Source organism: Rhinichthys klamathensis, unplaced genomic scaffold (assembly GCF_029890125.1).
Source record: "Rhinichthys klamathensis goyatoka isolate OS25496 unplaced genomic scaffold, OSU_Roscu_1.1 h1tg000127l_1, whole genome shotgun sequence".
NCBI lineage: Eukaryota > Metazoa > Chordata > Actinopteri > Cypriniformes > Leuciscidae > Rhinichthys > Rhinichthys klamathensis.
The window spans coordinates 5,692,349-5,719,346 of record NW_026606664.1 but is presented as its reverse complement, the minus strand read 5'-3'; the positions used below and the strand labels follow the sequence as shown (position 1 = coordinate 5,719,346).

The window sequence follows — 26,998 nt, the reverse complement described above, 5'->3', positions numbered from 1 at the left end:
AATGGAAGTTCCATAGTGACTTGCAAAAGGCTATTTAACTGTAAATAAATGTATGCAAATATACATGTGTAAAAGAACATTCCTTTCTGAGTCCTGATCGTGAAGGGTGTCTATTGACTAGAGATCGGCAGTTATATGACGTAATACAGATAAAATAGTGTGGTGTATGTGATGTATTAAATGACATAAAAAAGAGCAAAAAACAAACAAAAAAACTGCTTATTATTGGTCTCTTAAGTTGTATCATGTGATGAAAGTCTGAAGTGCGTAAAATGCATCAAATCTGTTATCTGATTTTCTTGTAAATTGAAGAGTAAAAAAAAACAAAAAGAACGTTACATTTTTTGTACATATTGGATTTTTGTAAATTTTTATTTGATTCTAATGCAACACAAAGTACCAAATTCATTTAATAAAGTACACTGTGGTCATTTTATTAGACTTCCTTGCAAACTTCTTTCGGATTTGCAGTTAATGTGTGAATAAGGTCCATTTGAATTTCCGCGACTATTTCAAGGTTGGAAGAAAAAGCAATGGTGATGACGAGCAATGCAGCTTTGTCTGTCACAACAAATGCTTGGTGATTAGTTTGTCTGAATATGTATTCTCACAACTCGTATGATTTAAGGTTTCACTCCTTAATTAGAAGAGACTCTTGGAGAGGCTGAAGGAAAATTAGGAGCATATATGATGCAATACAAAATTAAATCATGAAAAAGTAGTAAATTATTATTACTTTCCAAGAGTTTTTTGGGGGGGTTGGGGGGATTTACAATGGAAGCACAGATGCTGTAAGTCAATACCAAACCAGTTTTATAAATAGCAATGGGGCATTTGCATATCATGCACCAAACACCGGATGTGCAAAGAGATCATAAGACTGTGACGAAGACTGTGCTCATGCTGACATTTGATCTTTGTCACACACACACACACAATACATTTTCTCCCAGAGGAGCACAAAAGTGCATTAAAACGGTTTTACCAACACTGAATCCATAGGAATATGCAGTTTTATTGTGAATAATAAAATCTCTTATGAAATTATACATTTACAACCATTTATTTACACACTGATCAGATTTGATAACTGCTTGAAATAGCATTTATTGTAAGTCCATAAATTTCAGGAATGTTACAAAAAGCTTATTGAATTCTGAAAGCCCTCTATAAAATCATTAGCAGTTGCATACTTATTTTTATTATCAATGTTGTATTAAGCTCTGAGAGCAGGGCAAACCAGTATCAACTGATGCTTAAATAGACAGCAGTTCACCTCTGACAGTTAATACAGAGATATTAGACTAAAACGTGTTAAGTATTCAACAAATGTTCAAGCATGTATCTCTCATCACTATTAAGTGTGCTTGTAAAATTCCCCAAAAAATCACAGTATCCACAATTTTGAATTAATTCCTTCAGATAGGTAATTCACGAGTTAGCCTGCTCCTTCAGTCCTAAATGAATTTGGATTGCTGTCCTCGAACTCCCTATAACGTTTCTATGTGGGAGAATGAGAGAAATAGAGGAAACGCTCGTAATGATTATTGACAGGACTGAATGATCAGGCTCCTCCCGAACCTACATTTATTTATATTATCGATTTGGACAGAATGCGATTTTATTAAAAGGAGATAAAAATACTAACCAAAGGCTTTGTGGTCAAAGTTTTTGGCAGTGGTCCTTTGATTAAAACCAAAGTGTGCAAATTAAAAAATATATATATTAATAATAATAATAATATTCACACACACACAAAAAAAAAAACACACTTTAACATGCACAAGACTACATGTAACCAGATATTACAAAGACACGCACCATTATTTGATATGCAACATTGATATATATGCTGATCCGTCCACTATATCATCAGTAGTTACTAATCTCATGGTGTAACAATATCATATAATATCTCCAATATTCAGTTGAATTATGCTTGAACTTGAAGCATATTTATACGTTCAGTCTGAGAAGGCAAGTGTGCTAATCTTCTTTGTGTTCCCTTTGGAATCGCTCCAAAAGAGCTCGGAGGACGTTTCCAGGTATCTTCTGGTGCTTGTCGATTAGTGCTTGAACTGCCTGTTGCACCTGAACAGATGGGTTGGATTGAAGAGAATACACTGAATATGAGATCTTTACAAAGTCAATAGTTAAAACAAACCCCGACTCAACAGATGCATGAATTGAACATGTGACAATCTTCACTGTGAAACTAAAAGGTATTATAGGTTGACAAACGTTATAGGAAAATGACGGATTTAAAACTCAAAATAAAATCTCAGTGTGTCAGAGTTGAGTGTGTGCGTATCCATTCAAATATTTGGGGTCAGTATATTGTTGTTTTTTTACTTTCCATTCAACATGGATGAATTTAATTGATCAAAAGTGACACTAAAGACATTCACAAAGCAGACCGTGGCACAAAAGCCTCATCTGTATACATTTACATGCAAATTTAGTGACTACCGATCGAGTCCTAGAATGAGGTTATAGGAGCATCTCTAATAAAAAGGTATACAACTTTAAAACCCTACTTAGACATCTCCTACATCCATTCTGAAAACAAACATTTCATCAAGTTTTAGAGAAGGTTGTTATTACCTGATGATAGCATGTGATGAAATGAGGGGACAGACTCGGCTACTGTTCTTATGAAAGGATTTTTCTTAAACATTATACACCAAACTTTATTCACTCATAGATACCAATCTGAGGTATCCTTTATTATACAAGCATTCTCTCACTTTGCAGACTCAGTACACCTGCAAATGTGATGAATGGTGATCACCACTCTAGGGTGGAACGTGCCCTTAGGGGACGGTGTAAACGAATGGCACTAATGTATGTTGTGTACTCAACAATAGGTCAGGACTTGTCGGGACAGTCTAGAGGTTAGAACCTCTTGTAGATTTGCAAAACACCAGCTCAGCAAATACAACAAAAAGTCAGACCTTTACAGGACTAAAGAGTTACAAAAACAAACCTAGAGGTCTAAGGAGTCCTACCTTTTCAGCCAGCTCAGCTGCATTGAGTTTGGGGTCGTATGGAATGGGGTCACCCAAGTAGGTGCGAAATTTGACTGGAAATCCTCCATAGATCGGTGCTATCGGCAGACGAAACCTCTCATACACCCATCGGTAAAATCCTGAAGGAATTTGGAGATGAATTGAAGATTGACTCATTTAACTCTTTCATAATGGTATGTAATCTATTTAGAGTACTATTTATAACTGTGAGGAAAGTTCAATGTTTTCTGTAAGACTCACTTAATGTTCCAAGAGAGCGAAATCCCTCCCTCAAGTTTTGAGTAAACATTGGTATAACTGGCTGTAGGGACAAAACAGACTCTGTATAAAAGGAGTATAAAAGGAGAAGAATAAGAGGGACAGTCATTTACCACTTTAGAGTCAATGGCCACTTGTGCAAATCCTTTGCGTTTGCCCCAGATCAGAGGGTACGTCTCATCGCTGAACAGGGCCTCCCGTACTCCTCCAGGAGAGATGCCCAGAAGGTGGCCGTTCCGCAGAGCCTTCACACACTCCTCCTGCGGTCCGTGGATCACACTAAACACTTCCAAGAGGAGCTTAAACCCTGCCATGGCCATTACACAGATAATAGAAGCACAATTAATTCTAGTAAAATTGAAAATCTCACCAGAGTGTGTGTGACCTTGTTGACCATACTGAATGTAAAATATAGAAAGGACAGACTAACTTCTGTCAGGGCATTGTAGCAATATTTCTTGATACACATTTATATTTAGGTTTAAATGAAATTATTTGTGTTAAAGACAAAATGAAAATGTTGCTATTTTAAAAACTAATTGCAGATAAAGTTTTAGGACATGTTTTGTCCCAAAATTCAGTGAATCACAATGAAATTAGGTTCTGAGTAATGACTCTGTCATGAGCAAAATGAGGCTGACTGATCACTTCATTACAGTATGTAAGTTGTTTTTACCTGGGACCTTGAACAGAAAATGATCAGCCACCGAATGACAAGTTCTTCCCTTCTGAATGATAAGACTTGCCAAGAAATAATAGTAGTCTATAGGAATCGCCCCATGATAGTAGACTATGAGAGCAGGTCCTTCATCTGGAATCTTCTCTAAACCATGGATTTCATAACCTGTCACAAAATGTATACTTAATTCAACATTTGTTTGTGAAGTACAACACATTGCAACACTTGTGTGTCCAAAAGTGATTGTAAAGACATTTATAATGTATAAGATTTCTATTTCAATGATCATGGTTAAGCAGCTCAACGGTTTTCAACACTGTTGACAACGGAATGAAAATGTTTCTTGAGCACAAAATCAGCATATTAGAATGATTTCTGAAGGATCATGTGACACTGAAAACTGGAGTAATGATGCTGAAATTCAGCTTTGACATCACAGGTATACATTTGTAGCGTATCTGGGCCGCGTCAGGGTGAATCATCCATTCCAACACTGGGAACCATTCTAACCATTGACCGGTGTCTAATAATTCACCAGCTCAACGCCAGAGAGTAGAGTAGATTGCCTTTTTGACACTTTTCATGGGTCCTCATACCAATACCAGAACATCCCACACCTTCCCCCAAGCTCTGGGTCCCAAGTAGGGTTGAGTACCGAAACTCGGTGCCAATAGGGAACCGGTTCCGACGTAAACGGTAGTAACCAGACCGAATAAGAACGACAATTTCGGTGCCTGACTTAATTAGGCACACACACACACACACACACAAACACACGCACAGTCTCTTCTGTCTCGCAAGCGCGCTCTTGCTCGCAAGGTTTGGCTGCATTTCACGTGTAAAATTACGCGTCAGAACGCCCTCTGGGTGTGCCGATAGTCTGAATCCCATATAGAATCAAGCCAATTCATTGGCTAATGGGGCGGGCGCCACCTCGACGCACTTACGTCGTCATATTGTGTTGGCGCGCGCGCGCCATCTGCTCCTCAGATTTCTCTGCCGAAAAAGGAAGCTGGTCGCAGCGCGAGGAGCTTGGCAGCGTCTCGTTCCCTATTGAGAGAACATAGGTTACACCAGTAACCAGATATGTTATCTTTCATAGGTTCACTCAACGCTGCGTAGCTAAGAAGCAGTGGATTTGTAGGCTGCTGTATCACGTGCCGTTTGAACTGACGCGCTACAGCGATCTGTCACATTTCAAAGAGCCAAAAAGTTATTTATTGTGTGAATCTCGTAAAAATATTGACAGAATCTGACAGCTGTGGATTTGTTCCATATCAAAAGTAACCTTCTCTGTCTTGTCTGTCGGTGTCCTCTTTGTCTGCGATTTTTCTCTGCGTGAGAAAATGGATGTGTGGCGTGAGAGCGTGTGAAAAGGGTCAATTGCGTGAGTCTCACGGTCAATGCGTGAGAGTTGGCAGCTCTGCTAGTAATCTCTATTAATCTCCAGTATTATTACATTGTTTGATACAATATTGTTTTATTTGATATTATGTAAATGTGTAAAATGTAATGTAAATTTTTTTATTTTATATTGGTTTTATTATTACCATATGTTACTTGTATTTATATTGTTTAAAGGTTTAAGTTAATATTGTGTCCAGTTTGGCCCTGTAAATAAAAGGGTATTATTTTTTGATAAAGTGTGTTTTCTTAAGTACCGTTTCAAGAACCGTTTAAGCACTGGAATCGTTTAAAAAATACCGAGTAGGTAATGGTATCGATAAAACCAAACCGATACCCAACCCCAAGCTTCAAAGAGATCTTAATCGGCCCTCCTAGGAGGGTATGAGACCTCTGCATGTCACAGACACACACACACACACACACACACACACACGGACGGTCCTTAAACTTCATCCTATAAGACATTACTAAGGGCGTTTTCACACCTGAAAGTCCGCACCAAGGTCCGAACCAAAGTTCACGTTTTGATACATTTTATACTTTCAGAAAGTTTTGGTTTGGTTTCACACTGCAATTATGCGAGTGCACTAAAGAACTTTACGTGACATACTTACGTCCTGTCGTCATCATCTATGTGCTGCATCTTGACATTGATTGGTTTTGTAAATGGACGTGCGTCTGACGTCAGCGTGTTGTCAATTCAGCGGGTAACTTTGACAACATGAATGAACAGACACATATCGTTGCAACTATATTGTTATTTTTATGGCATAATTACCTGCAGCACCAACTATACACAAGGCTAGTTCAAATTCGCGAAATGAACGTCCTCGTCGTGCGAACATTTTATCGTCGCCGGCAGGAAAGGAGGAGAAGACTGCAAGTTGACTTCTTATTATGTCATCAGACCATACTTCAATTAAAAACCTCGTCTCCTCCTCTCCCCATGTGCTACCACGGCTCATTTTTCCTGCCACCTTCTGTTTTTTCAGCTATGCGGGAACCACCAGAACTTCCTGTAAAAGGTCTGAAAGTCCGAACCACACAGAAATGCTTTCACACTAGAAACGAACCAAACCTTTGTTCAGTTTGATCCGGACCGAGACTACCTCTTTTCGTCGGACCACATTTCATCTGTTTGGTCCGGACCGTGGTCCGGGGTAGGTTTCACACCTGTAATTTTGATTCGGACCAAACTGAAAAGTCCGAAAGTCCGTACCAAACAAGGTAGATGTGAAAGGGCCCTAAGATATATTCGATATGTTTTTAGGCTTGCCTGCGTGCCCAAGTCATAGTGGGGTATCTGTGATGTTATCGTAGTATTAAATGACTTATAAGTGCTTGTAATTATGCATTGAGATGTATCTTGGTATTCCTATTATTCGTATATGCCTTATTTGATACCATCTTGATTCTCTCTGCCTCACGGAGTTAGACACATACAGGAAATTACAGTAAAATGTATGATTCTATGTACAACAGCTTTCTGGTTAGAAATTGCATCTTTTAACAAGGCCATAAACTATGCAGATGAGCCGCTTTGACAGGACAAAGGAACATCTTCTCGCTCACAACTCTCGAAGGTGATTGGCCGTTCACCCCAAAGGAGGTGTGAACTCCATTGTCCTCAAAAGGATGGAACGCCAGTTCCTCCCTCTCTTCAACCTCTTCAACTCATCTCTTCGAGACCTTCTCTTCAGTCCATTAGTTTAGTTTTGTTTTCCCGTTTCGTATTCTACTTTGTTCATTTCCACAGACGAGTGAAATGAACTTAGCCTGAATTATTTTTCTTTCAGTAACTTCACCTTCAAGGGACCTTTAAATCTGCCGCGGCTCCGTACACTCCGGAAGGACCACGGAGAACACGTGACGCTCTGAAGGAACGACACCCACGCGCCTTCTTTATTCAGCCACACAAGAGAACCATACGTGCAAGTATTCGTTTTATCAAGCTTTTAATGCGTTTAAGATTTGTTTACCCAATTTAGGGTGATTTGATATCTTGTGGCTCGTTTCCACTGAGTGGTACGGTAGGCTACGGTACAGTTCGGTTCGGTACGCAATTATTTGCGTTTCCACTGTCAAAAGTTGTGAATGGTACCAAAAAGCCGAACCGTACCGTACCACTTTTTGGGTACCCTTCCGTTGGGGTACCTAGCACAGTGGTACGGTACTAAAGGGTGGAGCTAGACTCACTGCAGGACGGTGATTGGTTGACAGAGTATCGTCACTTGCGCGTGCTACAAGGGCATTAGAAGCATACAGTTGAAATATAATACTACTGTTATTGTGTCACGAAATGTAGTTTTAAGAGTTCCCTTTCGAACGGTCACTTCGTATTGCGTAGCTATACGCAGTGGGGAAACTCCTTTTCCTCGATTTACTGAAGCCTATATGTAAAACGCATTTGCAGCTGCATAGGCTCATAGGCTGTGCTGCAGCAACTGCACATCCAATGGCGCGGGCAAATCTGACGCACGACCAATAAGCTAGCCCAACGTCAGAGCCCGTCGAGGGGGCGTGGCCCAGCCTATATAGACCCCCGAATTCGCCATTATAGCAGATTTTACTCCTTCAGCGACAGTGCACATGTCCCTGAGCTTTTTACTGTAGTATTCGCCGTCGAACAAGCCTTTCAGCCTGAGCGAGCTTCTCTTCAGCAGACTTTGCCTGCACGTCGATTGTCTCCTGACGCCGTCTCACCTGTGGCTATCCGGCGACATCCTATATCCTTTGTACTATTATTTGTAAGATTTCTTTTCAGTATGCCTCGTTCATCCTGCGCCACGTGCGGAGGCCATCTGCACGAGGCAGACCAGCACACGAGCTGCATTTCCTGCCTGGATGTCGACCACGCAGAGAATGCTCTCTCTGCCGGCGGATGTGAGGCCTGCGACAGCATGCCTATCTCCGTGCTGCGCAATCGGCTAGTTCTCTCCCGGGACGGCGAGGCCGCTTCAACCACGCTTTCCATTCCGAGGAAGAAGAAGCGTCGCAGCCAACGGCAACCGGAGGGTATGGAGATTTGTGAACGCACGCCGGCCGCGTCCCCGCGTGTTTCACTTTCTCCGACTCAATCGCCATCACCGGTCCTGTTCGCAGGAGACCAGCCTATATAGTCAGTCAAACACTCAGTATGTGCACAAATCACATTATAAGGGTATCAGGTCCCCCTATGTTAGGCGGTCCCCCCCATTCAGTGTGTCACGCCCTAGCCACACGAGTGATGGCCTGGCAAGCCATCCCTGGTGTGTCGAGTTGGGTCATAAACACTATAAAGCGAGGCTACTCGCTCCAATTCGCTCGCAGACCCCCGAAATTCCAGGCGGTTATCGAGACATCGGTGAGAAGCGGCGTGAATCACGTGCTTCGCACCGAAGTTCAGGAATTATTAGCAAAAGGAGCGATAGAGTCAGTCCCCGCCGCGCTAATGTATTCGGGGTTTTACAGCCGCTATTTTCTAATTCCAAAGAAAGACGGCGGGCTCAGACCCATACTAGATCTGAGGCGTTTGAACAGGGCTCTCATGAGACGGCCTTTCAAAATGTTAACACTCAAACAAATTCTCGCGCAGGTTCGCCCGGGGGATTGGTTTGTTTCAATGGATCTGAAAGATGCATACTTTCATATTCAGATCGACCCTCGTCACAGGCCATTTTTGAGATTCGCCTTCAAGGGGAGGGCATATCAATACACCGTTCTGCCGTTCGGTCTGGCTCTGGCACCTCGTACATTCACGAAATGTATGGATGCAGCGCTCTCCCCGCTGAAAAGCCAGGGAGTGCGTGTGCTGAATTATCTCGACGACTGGCTGGTGCTAGCGCAGTCGAGAGACGAACTAATAGTTCACAGGGATTTGATTCTCAGCCATTTAAAATGCCTGGGTCTCACAATCAATGTTGCCAAAAGCGAACTGAATCCCAGCCAGACTGTGGTCTTTCTGGGCACGGTTTTAGACTCGGTGACAATGAAAGCGCGGCTCACTCAAGAGCGCGCGCTCTCTGTGCAGACACTGGTAGCCGCATTCAGGGCGCGCGAGCGCGCGCCTCTGAAGAGGTTTCAGAGACTGCTTAGTCTAATGGCAGCTGCATCATCAGTACTCCACATGGGATTACTGCACATGCGCCCGCTGCAGCACTGGCTGAAACGCCGTGTGCCAACCCATGCATGGCAGTCAGGCAGCCTGCGCATTATGGTGAATCAGGGGTGTTTGAGAACACTGATTCCCTGGCGGGCTCAGGACTGGTACCGCAAGGGGGTGACCATGGGGATAGTTTCCAGGAGGAAAGTGGTTTTTACAGATGCATCCAACATGGGTTGGGGAGCGCTGCACGAGGGCAAGCCTGCCTCTGGCCTCTGGTCGAGCACGGAGCAGAGCTTACATATCAACTGTCTGGAAATGAAAGCAGTTGGTTTGGCCCTGAAAGCTTTTCTGTCAAACCTCAGGGGTCACCACGTCTTGGTCCGTACAGACAACGTGTCTGTGGTGGCCTACATAAATCGCCAGGGTGGCATCAGGTCAGGCAACCTGTATGCTATGGCGAGGGACCTCCTCATGTGGGCACAAGCCAATCTGAGCTCTCTGAGAGCAGCGCATGTCCCGGGCGTCCAGAATGTGGGCGCGGATATGCTCTTGTAAGGCTGGTGCCGGTATGTCTGATCGACCCCTCAATGTGACAAAAGGCCCTCCTGGGAATTAACACTTGAACTATCCCTTGAATATGTAACTCCCTCTTGCATATGTAACAGGAACTTTGGAGACGCAGCACACAGTGCAGTTCACACTTCACCCACACTATCTCCCCCACATCCCCCTCCTCCTCACCTGAAATACACTGAAACCTTATGCAATGTTATGTGTGTACAAAAATGTAACTACTCATGTTTGGTGTCTTTTGATGTGTCACAATGCGCCTGGTGACATGGTCTCATTCTCCCAACTATGATGAAAAGATAAAAGAAGTTATGAAATGTGAGAAAAGTGATGTGTCCCATAATAGCCTCATTCAGACTACCTCCTGTATGTAAAATCAGGCAGACCTCACAGTGTGGGCCCCTGAATAAACAACCAAAATCTAATTATAATGACAGACATCACCATTTGGTAACAATTGAATTATCTGGGTATATAAGGGAAAAGAGCAGAAAAGTTCGGGGAGTCTGTAGGTTGACTGCCCGCACAATCGCTGTGTGTAACTCTATTGACAGGTAATATTTTCTACAAATTCTGTGATTTCGGAATCATTGTGATGAAATGTTTTAACTGACGATTTTATCCTTTTGAATTGGATTTTGAATTATTGCTTCATTACCTGATCAATAAATTGTAAACGTTTGATTTTATTCTGAGTGACTCTGAAAGACTGTTTATTCCCTATATTATTGGATTCGTATATTTCCACATCTTTCGCGTCAGTTTAGCGACGGCTAATATTCCGATACCATTTTACGTGTACTTGAACGAGGGGGCAAGCTATTTCCGACTAGAATCAGCAAACGCTGTTTTAATCAACCTAGGTTCGGGTGTGTCCATATCCACTGTTTTAAGTTAGTGATTACTTTGGATAAACGTGCGTGGTTTACAGACCACGGGCTTGACCTGAAGCCATCTTAAGAGAAGTTGAGTTGATGAACTGTTTCCTTTTATGGTGGTCAATCGTCCCTACTAAAGTAACACATTAATTTAATTTCTAGAGGAGGCGTTCAAGGGGACTTGTATATATATATCTTTGATTGTACGTGTGAATACGGCAGATCCTAGATATTTAGTCAAATTACCTCTGAATTGGTTATTGGAACTGACGGGAGTGTGTCGTGCGGCCTTTGGAGAAGGACTGCTGAGCGATATAGTTTCCTGATTGCGGATAAACTAAAATCAGTGTTGAAAAGAATAATCAAACATTCGCTAACGTTTAATGATGCACGGATATCATTAAAACCTATTCATTTTATGGAGTCAGATGAATTAACGAGTCAATACATTTGAGAAAATATATTGTATTTAATCTTGTTGTGTTGCGTGAAAGGAAAGGCAAGAAATACGCAGAGTAACCTTCTTCCGCTGATTGGATGCCGCATTTGGACCAATCGAGCCGGACTTTACACTCTCAAGGGGCAACACTCCCCTAGGCGAGTGGTCCCTGAACCCTCAGACGGTCAGACTAAAGCCTGTTTTATGCTTCTGCGTCGAATCGACGGCGTACCCCCGCAGACCTCTCTGCGTCGCCGCGAACCCCTCTCCGACCCCTCCGCCGTAGCTCGACGTGCACCTCCAAAAAATTGTAACTACGCGTCGAGGCGACGCAGACCACAAGGGCTGTGATTGGTCAGATACATCATTTCGGGAGTGAAGCTTTTCCAGTTTCCCCCTCCCGCTATACCGCCATTTTTAAAGTGACCACTGCACTGTTTGTTTTAACGATATCAAGTTGAGGAACATTTGATTCTTCTGCGATTTAACATTTGCAATAAAATCATTTGTTGTTCAACGTCGATTAGCTCCAGCTGCAACAACATTCTCTCTCTTTCGCTCGCCATTAGGCTCGTTTCCATTACAGATTTGCGCAAAACTTTTGCGATTTTTTTTCTTTATGTCGATAAAAAACTATTGCGAAATGACGGCGTTTCCATTAACCGATGTTATGCGACTTAAACGTCTTTTTTTCCTCTCGCCATGCCAAAAATCATGGTAACGGACGTTGGTAGGTTTAACGTTATAGCCTATATCAACTTTTATTCAAGACACAGAGGTCCAGAGACAACACAGTACAGATATAAATGTAAACAATTAAGAATGATGCGGATGAGGCATCATTTATAGAACATATAGCTACAGGCTTCGGGTCCAATGTTTCCAAAAGCAAGATGCTATACCTTGTGTCACTATAGCCACCGCAGACATTATTATTAATGGAAGGAGACGTGGTGTGTTATCCAAGCATTGATGGCAGGGAAAGGAGTTCTCCCTCATTTCTGCTCCGAGGTCTTGATTGTGGCCTTTCTTTGAGGTTTAGAGTCCAGTATGCTATTCCTGTAATTGTTTCTTTTATGAATTTAATAAAGAACTCTGTCTCGTATTAATTCCAAACGGTCAGTGTAGCAGCCTACTTTTGGGTCCATTCGTTTTCCCTTTTTTAACCCGTAATTGCAAAACGAAAAATGAACGGTTGTTGTATTTTTTTTTAAACGCAAAGTTAAACACAAACTTTTTAATTTGAACTGTACACCAAATGCTGCGCAAAAAAAAAAAAAAAAAAAAAAAAATAGACGAAATTTAAGATAGCCTATTTGTTTATGATTTTTTGCTCCTTTATTAAACATTTAAAATATTCACAAATTAATATGGAAAACATGTAGATTTTACTGGTTTTCTAAGGCCAAATTAGAACCTGGAAATTATATTTTTCCCGCAGTGCTGAATGAAAGACCATAACCACTACAGAAAGGTGATTTATAGGTTATAATAAATGTGTCTGAAAAAATAACGAGGCATTTTAATTGTTTATTAATAAACTATTGTTTTCTAAATCAATGTCGGCTAAAAACATCTCCATCTCCGGATGCACCTTTAGAGAGAAATGCACCTTTCATACGGATTACATAATCAGAAGCTTTCGATTCGAATTTGTTTGTTTTAAAGTGGACATTTCAAGCTTTAGCCTACATAGGCTATATTTTGTTTCAGTTCTCACGCTTCAGTTCACGGAGACCATGAAAGCGCGCCTGATTGTTTTGTTTTATTTTACAAAACCACAACGTTTTCTTGTTATTGTGAGTTTACGCAAATACAATTAGTTGCGAATAATGTAGGCTATTATTATTTTCTGTATGACCAGAAATGATAGAGTATTTTAAGTTGTTTCCACTGTTGATAGGGAAATGCAAGTGTTCGCACCAGCGCGCCTATCCCTGCCATCCAGTGCGCGCTCCGCTTAAACACTTGAATATGCGTCAAAATCTTGTGTTTATTTCTGATAATCTTAGCCCCGTATTATATTATTGTCCAACTCAACCTTTATTTTGAATGAGATGTGACGAATTGCTTTGTTCATTTTTTTGGATAAAAGCGTCTTCTACATAGGCTATGTAGCCTAATAAATGTTATAATAATGATGATAATTATTATTATTATTTGTGGACACGGACCCCAAACACACCGCGTCTTCTAAATCAGGTGACTGTAAATGCGCAAAACCTTCCATTGCAGTTTTGCTAAATATTCCTTTTTCGAATTGCCTGAAAAACCTCCTCATGCGAGCATAAAATCTTTTTTTGCGATAAACGGGAGTTTTTGCGAAATGGACGTGGTTCCATTGTGCGTATTTTCAATTCGCAATTTCAATTTACGCAATTTGAAGGGTAATGGAAACGAAAGCGGAACCGGCGCACGGAACCAAAACAAACTAGCAAAAAGATTCGCGAAGCACACACCCCCTAGCCTTCTGGCGGTGAAATACACCGCGATGCAACGCAACCTGACGCAGAACCATAAAACGGCCACGACGCCGTAGGAGTGACGGCGTAGCTACGCCGTGGAGTTGACGCAGAAGCATAATGAGGCCTTAATATGGGAGAGGTTCGGCGAGGCCGAAGTCGACCTTTTCGCCTCGAGAGCCAACACCCACTGGAGGGTGTTCTTCTCGAAAAACAGGGATGCGCTGGCTCATCTCTGGCCCAGCCGCCCCCTTTACGCGTTTCCCCCCGTCTCGATGATCCCACAGGTTATCGAGTGGGTCAGGGAGAGCGGATGCCCAGTCCTTCTGGTGGCTCCTCTCTGGAAATCCAGACCATGGTTTCCGGAACTGGTTCAGTTGTCAGACACGACCCCCTGGCCTGTTCCGATGAGGAAGGATCTCCTCACACAGGCCAACGGAACGATGTGGCATCCCCGACCCGATTTATGGGCCCTCCATGTGTGGCCCCTAAACGGGTATCCGGGGACCTTCCTGACAGGGTCTTAAGCACTATCTCTGAAGCAAGGGCCCCGTCTACTCGGCGCCTTTATGCTTTAAAGTGGTCGGGTTTTTCCAGCTGGTGCTCGAGAAATCGTATTGACCCAGAGTCATGTGAGGTTTCGGTGGTGCTCTCCTTCCTGCAGGAGCTACTGGACGCGGGCCGCGGGCCGCACCCCGTCCACGCTCAAAGTGTATGTGGCAGCCATCACAGCGCATCATGCTCTGGTGGCTGGCCAATCACTAGGAAGGAATGACCTGGTGGTAAAGTTTCTGAAGGGTGCTAGGAGGATTAACCCCTCCAGGCCCCCTTCGGTGCCGCCTTGGGACCTCTCCACGGTCCTTAGGGCCCTGAGGGGACCACCTTTTGAGCCGCTCCAGTCGGTTGATCTAAAACCACTTTCGCTAAAGACTGCTCTCCTGTTGGCATTGGCATCTATCAAGCGAGTGGGAGATCTGCAGGCCCTCTCTGTGAGTCCTGCATGTTTGGAGTTTGGATTGGATGACTCCAGAGTCATTCTCAAACCCAGGCATGGTTATGTGCCCAAGGTGCTCTCAACGCCGTTTAGAGCACAAGTTATTACGCTATTAGCCCTTCCCCCTTCTGCTGAGGATGGGGAGGTTAATCTTCTCTGCCCTGTCAGGGCGTTGAGAATCTATTTGGAGCGTTCTGCGTCTTTTAGACAATCAGAACAGCTGTTTGTCTGCTTTGGGGGCCGATCTAAGGGTGATCCAGTCACTAAGCAAAGACTGTCTAGATGGATAGTGGATGCCATCTCTTTGGCCTACACCGCAGTGGGTCAGGTTTGCCCCATAGGTGTCAAGGCCCATTCGACCAGAGGTATGGCCTCGTCGTGGGCTTGGTCATCTGGTTTTCCCATTCAAGATATTTGTGATGCGGCCGGCTGGTCCTCGCCTTTCACATTTATGAAGTTCTATAATATGGAGGTACCTTCCCTGCAGGCGAAGGTGCTTTCGGTATGATTGAGACCTGACAGTGGCTGATCTTATCTACAAAAATTACTGTGCATAATCACATACATATTTATATAAACCCGCTTCGGCCGGTAATAAGGTTATACCAATAATCCCGACGGTGTCTGGTTTTGTTAGTATATTCTGTTAGTTGTTACTGACTTATATATATATATTATTCAGACCTGACTGTGTCTGGTCTGTTATATATACATGTATATGCATATGTTATTGGGTTCTGGCTTGTTCTGTTAGCTCAGGGGTCCTGAGTGGCAGGGCAACCAGTTACTCATGGTGCGGAGTTTTGCATGGTGTCCCCACTGCGTATAGCTACGCAATACGAAGTGACCGTTCGAAAGGGAACTACTCGGTTACTATCGTAACCTCAGTTCCCTGAGATAGGGAACGAGTATTGCGTAGCCGGCCGCACTATGGTAACTAGTGAAGTTGTCGCTTCAGTCGTATAAACCTGCTATAATGGCGAATTCGGGGGTCTATATAGGCTGGGCCACGCCCCCTCGACGGGCTCTGACGTTGGGCAAGCTTATTGGTCGTGCGTCAGATTCGCCCGCGCCATTGGATGTGCAGTTGCTGCAGCACAGCCTATGAGCGGGTCTGACGCTCAGTGTGCTAGCTGTGCAGCTGCAAATGCGTTCTCTTTCAAGCATACGTTTCGGTGTCTCACTATGGGATACGCCCCTTCCGCGTATTCCTCAGAAGCCCTATTACATTACGCCCCAATTGGCTGGCAGACATGACGCTGTGTCTGGGAGTGGCTACCCCACCCCTCCGTATAAGAGGAGCAGCACAACGTCATTACGACATTCAAAAACCTCTTCTCGCTTCACACCAGAAGCCTAGAAGCCTTTGAAACTTTCTACGAACTTTTGGACGAATTACTGGCCACCACGCCGTTTTTCGTCTGACTCCTTCGATTTGCATTCCAGCCGATTGCAAGGACTGTTCGATACTATGATGGCTGCAGCAATGCAGACTATCCAGGCTAGTGAGGGAGATTCTGTGCGACTCTGTTCATGCGGGAACAAGATCTCATGCAAGGACTCACACCAGGTCTGCTCTGCATATCTCGGGCTGAAACATGCTCAACTGGCGATCGAGAATCCCGGCACGTGTGAACACTGCGCACGCTTCACCACGAAGAGCCTTCGTCGCAGGCTAGCACGCCAAGCTAGCCTGTCGGGCCAGGATCCCCTCATGACTCCTAGCCCTGCACCAGCTGCCACTCCGCAGGTATCCATTCCTGTAGAACTGCCCACCACGGCAGCTCTATCCTGGAGTGAACAGCTCGATGCGTGCATGCCTCTTTCCAGTCTGCTCAGCACGGATGAGGAAGAGGATGCGGTCGAATACGAGGAAGAGGGGCAATCGGACATTCTTCTCTCTGACGAAGAGGAAGACTTCGAAGATTCTCCATTCCTCCCTCGGCCTGCGCACCCGGCACAACTCCTCGTGGCGGCGGGATCCACGGAAGAGGCGGACAGGACACCATCCTCCCCGCTTCTCAGTGTTGACCTGCAGGACGTGTGCAAACACGCTGCGGGAAAACTTAATATTCCGTGGCCGACCGTGATAGCAGAGACTGCAAAGTCTCGCTATGAGGGTAAGAGACTGCCGAGTGCAAAACGGGCTGCACGACAGCTCCTTCCTGTTTTCCCGGAGCTCCTGGAGGAGGTAGCGGTTACGTGGAAGGACAAGCCGTTCACTAGCAAGATGCCCGTGCAGGGTGGCTCCGTTCTAGATGTAGAGGGGATGGAAAAGGAGGGCCTTCTCCGAATGCCCCCCATGGAGCCATTAGTTGCCGCGCACTTGCAACCGAAGCGCACGGCGGCTGCAAATCCGACGCTGCCATTTAAAGCTGACCGTTTCCAGTCAAGCATGACGGAACGCGCTTACAAAGCAGTCGCGCTCTCTGTAAGGGCTATGAACGCAATCTCTCTGCTGACCGCATACCAAGCGGAGCTGCAGGACGAAGTGACTACCATGCCAGGTCAGACACACTGGGAAGAGATCTGTGTTGTAACGGATCTCTCTCTGCGTCTTCAGAGATGCGCGGTTCAAGCCGCCGGGAAAGCCATGGCCACAATGGTTATCCAGGAGAGAGCTCGATGGCTTAATCTTGCTAATCTCTCTGACAGGGAAAAAGAAGCCATCCTAGACGCACCGGTAGTTGCAGATGGCATTTTCGGCTCAGCTTTGACACTGATGCAAAAGAGATGCGAAGAAAAAAAGAGGGATGATGAGGCCCTGCAGCTCTGTATGCCGAGAAAGACGCAGACTGCACCACCTCCGCCACCGCGACAGACCTTCGCACAGGCCACGGCCCGCCCACCCCCCAACTTTCACATTCCGAAACGGCAGAGACCTAACGTGAATGCAGCGGGTCAGAGCGGAGCACAGGAACAGAGAACTGCCTGGCCTAGGAAGAACTATCCGCCTGCAGCAGCTCAGACGGTCCAGTCAGCCCCTCAACCTCATCCTCATCCCCATCTTCAGGATGCGAGGAGGAAGAAGAAGACGGTTTGACAGGGTCTTCACCAGGGGAGGTAGTCAACAGCCCCCCAGTTCGCTAACTCCCGACCCTCACATGTTCAGCGTTCGTCAAATTCCGAGTTCCACTGTTCACAGATGTTCTGTGGGGAAAACAGCGCCCGGTTGGGCCAGGGGAAGCAGAGTGGTGAAAAAGAAAAGAAACGGTGCAGTGGTGCACACCAACCCACTAGTCACAAGCACTTTTCATGTACAAAATTCAATAAAGTTTTCACTGTACCCCCAGAGAATGTTGCAAAACACAATGCCCCAAAAAATGTTGCAAAACATGTTAACAGAACACATTATAACATCACCTCAGGGAGCTTTCGATCCCTCAGAGGTGATGAGCCACACAGACTCTGTCCAAGCGCTAAGTGCCCACGCATGCGCAGTACAGACCACGAACTCATTCATGACTCAGCCACACGATGGCACCAGAACGCTGCAAATAAACAACTGGCGAGAGTGCACACAGTCCCGCTGGGTATTAAAGACAATACAATTCGGGTACAGACTGCAGTTTGCCACTTCACCCCCGCACTTCAAAGGGATAATTCATTCTCATGTGCGGGAAGAATTAAAACATGTTCTTCAGGACGAAATTTATTCACTACTGAACAAAAGGGCGATAAGAGTGGTACCACCCGAGAAAAGCCACAGTGGGTTTTACTCGAGGTACTTTCTAGTCCCAAAGAAAGGGACTCGTGCCCTTCGTCCCATATTAGATCTACGTGCACTGAACAAATACTTAAGGAAGTACAAGTTCAGAATGCTCACTCATTCTACACTCCTGAAACTGGTGCGCCCAGGCGATTGGTTTACATCGATCGACCTGAAAGACGCATATTTTCACATAAAGATCTACCCACCCCACAGGAAATTCCTGAGGTTTGCTTTCCTCGGAGTGACATACGAATACCTGGTTCTCCCATTTGGCATGTCTCTGAGTCCAAGAGTATTTATAAAATGTACAGAAGCGGCCCTGACCCCGCTCAGGGAAAAAGGCATCCGTCTCGCTACTTACATAGACGACTGGCTGGTGACAGCTCAGTCAGAACAGGAAGTGAGATATCACACAACCATGCTTCTGGAACACATACAGAAACTCGGCTTAAAACTAAACACCGAAAAGAGTGTTCTGATTCCCGCACAGTCCATAACGTATCTGGGGCTGTCACTGGACTCGGTGACCTTCAGAGCGCGACTGTCACGGGACAGGGTGGTAAAATTCACCCGATGCCTGAACGAATTTCAGAGGGGGAAAAATGTCTCTTTCCGCACATGCCTCAGATTATTAGGACTGATGGCCTCAGCCCTAATAGTTATTCCCTTAGGCAGACTATTCATGAGAGAATTTCAGCGCTGGGTAGCGTCTCTGAGACTGGACCCATTAAAGCACTGCCGACGGAGAGTGAGAGTGACGTCAGAGGCAGTCTTTGCACTGCGTCAGTGGAGACACCCAACCTTTCTGGTTCAAGGGGTACCCATGGGCGTGGTTCAGGCCAGAAAAGTCATAACGACGGACGCGTCGCTGTACGGATGGGGGGGCATCTACGAGGGCAGGATAGTGAATGGAAGATGGGGTCATCATCTGATCAATCTTCACATAAACTATCTGGAAATGCTGGCCGTGTTTCTGACAGTGAAGCATTTTCTCCCTTTTCTGAAAGGGCATCATGTTCTCGTGAGAACGGACAACACTACAGTTGTGGCGTATATAAATCGACAGGGAGGCCTCAGATCACTTCCCTTACACATGCTGGCACGCAAACTGATTTTGTGGAGCAATGCCAATCTTTCATCCCTGAGAGCGACGCACGTACAGGGTGTCATGAACCGGGGTGCGGATCTGCTGTCCAGAGGCAATCCACTTTACGGGGAGTGGAAATTGAACAAGGAAGTGGTCGAACAAATCTGGGAAATATACGGTAGAGCGACAGTGGATCTGTTCGCGTCGCACGACAATGCTCAGTGTCCTCTGTTTTTCTCCCTGAAAGATCAGAGCGCGCCTCTGGGGATAGATGCACTGGCACACGATTGGCCTCGCACTCTCCTCTATGCGTTCCCACCGATAGCATTAATATCCCCAACACTCTACAGAGTGAGGGAGGAGGGACTAAAGCTCATATTAATAGCTCAGAGGTGGCCGGGGAAATACTGGCTGGCGGAGATCATACATATGCTGTACGAAGACCCCTGGTCTCTCCCGTTACGCAGAGATCTACTGTCACAAGCAGGGGGGGAGATCTTTCATCCCCACCCAGAACGATTGGCACTATGGGCCTGGCCAGTGAGTGGTTCAATTTGAATATGACCGGTCTATCTGACAATGTTATCAGAACCATACAGAATGCTAGAGCTTCATCGACTAGGTCACTCTACGAATGCAAATGGGGCGTGTTTGAGCGCTGGTGCGCGGCTAAGCACGAGATTCCCTTTCAGTGTTCAGTGGCAGTTGTTCTATCATTCTTACAGGATTTGATAGACCAAGGGAAAGCATTTAACCATAAAAGTGTATTTGGCCGCTATTTCTGCTTGTCACATAGGGTTTGATAATAAAACCGTTGGGCAGCATCCTTTAGTATGCATGTTCATGAAGGGCGCGCGTCGCGCTTTACCAGTTTCAAAACCGCTTTCCCCTTCATGGGATTTAGCACTGGTACTTGATGCTCTTTCAATGTCCCCATTTGAGCCAATGGACGAGATCGATTTGAAAATATTGTCGTTTAAGACGGCGCTGCTGTTAGCCTTGGCTTCGGCGAAGCGCGTAAGTGAGATTCACGCACTTTCGGTGCATTCAGCATGTACAGTTCATGCCCGGGGATGCAGGGGTGGTTTTGAAACCTAATCCTGCATTTATGCCCAAAATAGTTAATTCTATCACTCCTTTGGAGTTAAGAGCTTTCTATCCACCAGCTTTTGCTTCTTCAAAACAGCAAAAGCTAAATAAGTTGTGCCCAGTGCGTGCTTTACGCATTTACATCGAAAGAACCAAAGGGTTCCGGGAGTGTGATCAGCTGTTCGTATCTTGGGTGAAACCACGTATGGGGAAGCCAATTACTAAGCAGCGTTTGTCGCACTGGATAGTGGAGGCGATTTCACTGGCATATTCCAGTAAGGGTCATGAGCCCCCGGCTGGTTTACGCGCACACTCAACAAGGGGAATGTCAACTTCTTGGGCCCTTTTTAAAGGAGTCACGATACAGGATATTTGCGAAGCGGCGAGTTGGTCCTCGCCGCATACATTTGCTAGGTTTTATAAACTGGATGTTACAGCTCAGACTTTAGCACATGCGGTATTGAGCGTTGGAGTTGAGTCATGACTCAAGACTCGTCCAGCCTGGAGGTGGTGCTGTGGTTGGCAGAGGACTTCGAGGCAGGCTTTCTGGCAATACGGGAGTTAGGATATCCCATAGTGAGACACCGAAACATATGCTTGAAAGAGAACAATAGGTTACTTGCGTAACCCCGGTTCTCTGATAGCATTAAGTGAGGTGTCTCACCAGATCACCCTCCTTGCTGTGTGAAGCGAGGAAGAGGTGTGCTTGTTTTGAATGTCGTAATGACGTTGTGCTGCTCCTCTTATACGGAGGGGTGGGGTAGCCACTCCCAGACACAGCGTCATGTCTGCCAGCCAATTGGGGCTGGCGTAATGTAATAGGGCTTCTGAGGAATACGCGGAAGGGGCGTATCCCATAGTGAGACACCTCACTTAATGCTATCAGAGAACCGGGGTTACGCAAGTAACCTATTGTTTTACATATAGGCTTCAGAAAATCGAGGAAAAGGAGTTTCCCCACTGCGTATAGCTACGCAATACTCATTCCCTATCTCAGGGAACTGAGGTTACGATAGTAACCGAGTAGTTTTTCAGGCGAGAAAGTAGTTTTTTAAAGCTCAAATCTGTGGTTTATTTATAGATTTATGATAATTTGAAGATCCATTCCAAGCAATCACCGGACGCTCGGCGCTCGTGCACCCCCCTTGGAGCAGCCTTTCCCCGGCTAGTCATTCTGATGTTTGCCGCTGACTCTGACGTCTCTGTAGTGGTTAAACATGAGATATAATTCGTCTTGTACAGACCTAACAGGCGATCTTTGGTCTCGTGAACCTATAATTCGTTCCCCGGCCATTAAGGCTAAGTGAAGTTTCATATATTTGAGCGCTGAATTTGTATATTTGACTGAATTGTTTGCTTTGTTAAAAGCTTTACTGTAGGCTATATCTTTTTGTACCTTTTACTTTTATAATGGCTATTATTGATAAAACTGAAATTCAACAAAAATAGATAGTTTTGTCATTTTTTTATTTTATTACAAGATCATCTGTAATGTTGTTTATTGCAACATTTGTACCAATACAAAATGCAATACATTGCCTGGAATACGTTTAATATTTTTACATTTAAACGAAAAGAGGCAGGGTTGTGTTTTATATTTAGTTTTGTTATAAATATAACGTTACATACATGCAGTGAATATAATCAATAGGCTATGCGTTGCCTGAACCACATTTGTGTGCTTATAATGTTTAAAATGTATTTAAATTAAATCGAAAAGAAGCAGAGTGGTGTTTTATAACATATTTCGTTTTATTGTTGCCTAAAATGTACACAACCGGAGTAGCAGAGCGAGCTGAGTGGCGCTTTCAAGAACGCGCTGTTCCATTAGCAGAATTACTGGACTCGCGTCCTCGGGATCATTCTCCTGAGTCGGACTTTGCGTGGCTACTTGGTATTGAGAAACGCCTAATGCCGGCGCTTGTTTCTTGTGACAAACATGCCGAGAAGCAAGAACAAGATCTGCTGTCTGCCATCCATTGTTGTTTACTATGTCGCTTTCTTCGCGCGAATATGACGTCGATCGCTTCTTTCCAGCAAACACCACGCCTATCAAGTAAGGGTACTGTTGGCAGTGGAAACGCAAGCCGGATCATGCTGTACCGACCCGACCCGACCCGACCCGTACTGTACCGTACCGTACGCCTCAGTGGAAACGAGCCATTGGTGTCCCTCTCTCAAGGTTCCTTTGTCTGTGATTTTGCCATACTGTTGACCACTTTCTACCTCTTCTATCATTCTTCTTTCTCTCATTGTTTGTTGCTTCATTGTGTTGTATATACATTTTATTCCATGTAATTGTAGTAACCGGTATACGTAGTTTCCTTTATTAAATACATTATATTCATTTGATTGACTCTGTCTGTTGCTCATATTACGAAGTCCCTTAAATATTCGATCAAGCTACGAGCTTTACAAATTTGTCGATACTTAAAGGCACACTATGCAGGAATTCTGTTTTTGTCAAACAGCGACCCCTAGAGTCGCTGTGGAGTACTTGTATTTAACGTTACTGTCGTAAATACCACTCACGCAGAGTGTCTCTGCACTCACGGCCTGATACCCCTTCGAAGCTGTTATATTAAGGTACAAATCTTGCATAGTGTGCCTTTAAATAAGAGATGTGTTTTTGAACTCAAGCTGAGCGCTCGTGTCCGCTGCTATCAGTGTCATGGACTTCTGATAGCAGTCTTCACTCAGACGCGCTCTTCAATCTATTGCCGTTGCAGAGACTATTCATTCCGGTGAAATCACAAAATAAAATGCACACAAACTTAGAAAGATTTACTTACTAGTCCATCAACAAGATCGCCAGGTCAGCATCACTGTTACATCCAGTGGTGCTTTTTAGCTCGCGCCAACAAGTGAAAAGCCCGACCGAGTGGGACTCTTGTCTGGTTCCTCACGCGGTCAGATTCTCTTTTCCTTTTCCTAGTCTCTTCCGACCGCGTTTTCTTTGCCCTTTCCATCGTCGAGTATCACGTCTGAAATGCGCGCAAGTGTCTTCGTGCTTCATATGTTGTTGTTGATGTGTGTGACGTCGGTGCCGTAAAGAATGTCGTGATTCTCGCAAGATTTGTCGGGGGCGCTCCTCTCAAATTTGCATAGCTGTTTTTTCCAGCGGCGTCCCCCCCCCAAGCTTTACTACCAGGATGATTCGCCCTACTATGAGTTTGTTTACCACTGAAATGACTTTGAAGCTGTTATATTAAGGTACAATTCTTGCATAGTGTGCCTTTAAATAGTATTTTTATAGGACAGGACAGTTAATCCTCATGGCCAGAGGAATAGCTTCTCTCGAACTTCTATAATAACTTTCATGAGGTTTGATGAAGATCGGACGATCAGTTTTGCTGGACAAAGCAGATTATTCGATAATAAATTGACCCCATGAAAGGTTATCCTGACAATCGATCTAATTTTAGATCTATACATGCGATTACTGGACATATTCATGACCAGTTATTAAAATTATATTCCCTTTATTTGAGCTGAAAATCATTACACATTACATTTTCAAATATATTAAAATAGAAAAAGTTATTTTACATTGTAAAACTATTTCAAAAGACTTCATTCAAAAACATTTTTTTTTTTAAATTACCAAACATTTGAACATTTTTGTTCATTTGTAACCTTTATAAATATCATGCTCTTTGTGAAATGAAACAGAAGAGATTAAGTTAGTGAAATAAATCCGACAAAACCGTTATTTAGATGTTCCGCTTGATAAAGACTGAGCGGGTTACACAATTTCAAATTGCAATTTAATGCCAGGAACATCAGACCATCATTAATTGTGCTGTCAAAGGATAAAACTCTTTAAGGCTGAACCCCCCCCCCCCCCCCGCAATATCCTGAAAATTCACTTCTAGAATATGTCAGATCTTACATTACGTCTTCAGACATCACTTTTTAATTATGCTGTGACTATTCCCGTCTATCACTCAAAGATCAAATTAACAGCACAGTAGATGCAAAATATGACAACAATGAAAAATTCCAGACCACAGGGATTAATTTAATTTAAACAAGATAACAATCCACATCTCAATGAATGCAGATAACAAGCCAAATCCATTACATACCATGCCAAATAGCTCCATGTCCATCCCATAGGGTCGCCAGAGTTTTCCTCGCACCATCCCACAGGTTATTGGAATAAGCTTCCCTCAGCTGGTTCTTGCGTTTGTACACATGGAGGAAGAGTATGGATAGATAGAGGAAGATAACTATAAGAAAAGGCAGGATGAAGACCACTGCTAGAGGTGTGAAAACCCAGACCAAATACTCCAAGAAACTGAGGAAGTCCTCGAGCTTCCCGAGCCCTGCCCACTCCTCCCACACATGAACTAAGCAGGAGAGGAAGTTGATGGATCCATTCTCAAACAGGCAGGACTCATTCCCACTGGACATGCTGCTTCACTGTTAGCCTCTCCCAGTGGCAGATGGGCTGAGCAAGGCAACACTCTGCCAAAGGGCAGACCTGGACATGAAAGACACAAATTGTCTGACATTAAGATCATGGCATTAAAGCTGAAGTGTACATTTTTATGATATGAAAAAAATGTTTTTTTCAAATCCCAGTTTAATATGCAGTCCCTCTTAACATGTATAAGATCATATAAATATTATAACAAGTGTGTGAATTACAGGGGGTTGGGAGTCCCCTAAAGGGGGCTGTTGTGGCCTAATGATTAGAGACTTGTAACCTGAAGGCTGTGGGTTAGATTCTCAAAAACCGTCAGGAAACGACTCAGATGCTCTTGAGCAAGGCACCTAACCCCCATCGCCCACTACTCCTGGTGTGTGTGTCCACGATTTGATGTGTTCTCACTGCTCCTAATGTATGTGCACTAACTTGGATGGGTTAAATGCAGAGTACAAATTCCGAGTATGGGTTACCATACCTTCATGTCACTTCACTATTCACTAAAGGCAGCTTGATCCCCCTGAAGGGGGTCAAATAAAGTAGTCTACCAGTAATATGCAGCTCTAACTGTATGAAGATAGGCTACATTTCTAGCGCTGACTGGTTTCAAATCGTAATTTCGGCCAGCCCTGAAATGACCATTAACATTACCTGAACTGTTAAATTAAATAGCCAATACTCATTCAGGTGACGTGCATTTCTTGCATGGATGAAGAACATAATGGCCTGGTTTCACAGAAAGAGCTTAGAATAAGACAGGATTAGGCCTTAGTTTAATTAGGACATTTAAGTAGCTTTTATAAACGACTCGTTAAAAAACATTACTGGTGTTCATCTTAAAACAAAGCAAGGGCACTGACATATTTTAAGATATTTTAAAACAGCTCAAACATTGCTTTTGTTTTTCAAACATGCATTTTAGGCTGAGACTAGCTTAAGTCTTGTCTGTGAAACCGGGGGAATGCATTTAAAACCGTTCAGTTGAATAACATTGCTCTCTTTAATACTGTTAAACTGTATGTACGACGCAAACTGTTTGCTGAAAATATCCACAGCTTACAACACTGAAAATAGAGTTTATCTGTCAATCGCGCGAGAACGATGCCATCCTTATTTCCCAAGTCACGGGACTCGACCAATAGCATGAGCTTGGGGCGGGGTTATTTGTTTGTCCAACAAATGGCAAATGGGTGACTGACAACAATCATCATATTTTCAACAAAGTTTAGAGACAATAATAGCGTCTAGAATTTACACACTTCAGCTTTAACTCCCAAGTCAAATTATAGTCATTTGATAGATTTAAAAAAAAAAACCTGTATCGAAAGAAACTATATTTAAAAACAACTCACGAACCTTCTCCAGCAGAAATATGTTTCTTGCCCAAACATACCAACCTCACATCGGTGCCCTAAAATGAAATGACATTGATAGCCAAGTTATACCTGCTCATTCACACTCAGTCACAGGTGAGACTGCAGTACAAACGTCATTTAAAATGTAAATGAACACTGTCGAATGCATGAAAGATATCAAGGAAAGGCGTAACTCTATTTTACGTTACACTTGAACATTGGATAACGATCATAGATAAACAAACCTTACAACCCCAAATTTTGCGTTTTTAAAACTGTCGCCAATAAATGACACTTCTTCTAAATGCCACGAAAAGCGAATGTTTTAGAAAAACCTTTTAAAATAAGCATTTCTCAAATCTACTTACATGACGATACCTCGATTAAATAGATACTGTTGCCCTCAATAAATGTTTTCCTTCTCGACTGAACCGGCTCTCTTTACATGTGACACAAACAGGAAACCCATCTCGTCAACGTCCGTTACTGTCCATAAAACTTCATAATAAAAGTCTAAGCCCTC

At 44.1% G+C, this 26,998-nt stretch overlaps 1 protein-coding gene across 2 annotated transcripts; it reads right to left on the bottom strand.

Annotated features, from left to right (window-relative positions):
- Positions 1-1,557: 1,557 nt before the first annotated feature.
- tmem68 (transmembrane protein 68) lies at positions 1,558-26,944 on the bottom strand. 2 transcript variants are annotated; one of them, XM_056256654.1, is made up of 8 exons: positions 26,844-26,944; positions 26,477-26,531; positions 24,777-25,174; positions 3,964-4,131; positions 3,401-3,594; positions 3,270-3,330; positions 3,009-3,148; positions 1,558-2,091 (listed from the first exon to the last, which is right to left on the bottom strand). In XM_056256654.1, the coding sequence occupies exons 3-8, from the start codon at positions 25,102-25,104 to the stop codon at positions 1,987-1,989; spliced, it is 996 nt and encodes a 331-aa protein (XP_056112629.1). In that variant the 5' UTR covers positions 25,105-25,174; positions 26,477-26,531; positions 26,844-26,944; the 3' UTR covers positions 1,558-1,986. The 2 variants fall into 2 exon arrangements, with proteins under 2 accessions (XP_056112629.1, XP_056112630.1); XM_056256655.1 differs by lacking the exon at positions 26,477-26,531 and having other exon boundaries at positions 26,844-26,936.
- Positions 26,945-26,998: the final 54 nt, after the last annotated feature.

Excerpts from the sequence above, each read along its gene's own strand:
- tmem68 (XM_056256654.1), bottom strand. The coding sequence starts at position 25,104 with ATGTCCAGTGGGAATGAGTCCTGCCTGTTTGAGAATGGATCCATCAAC. Across the intron at positions 3,595-3,963 it reads TTTTCTGTTCAAGGTCCCAG|GGTTTAAGCTCCTCTTGGAA; the intron begins GTAAAAACAACT and ends TGGCCATGGCAG. Across the intron at positions 3,149-3,269 it reads TCGCTCTCTTGGAACATTAA|GATTTTACCGATGGGTGTAT; the intron begins GTGAGTCTTACA and ends AAATTCCTTCAG.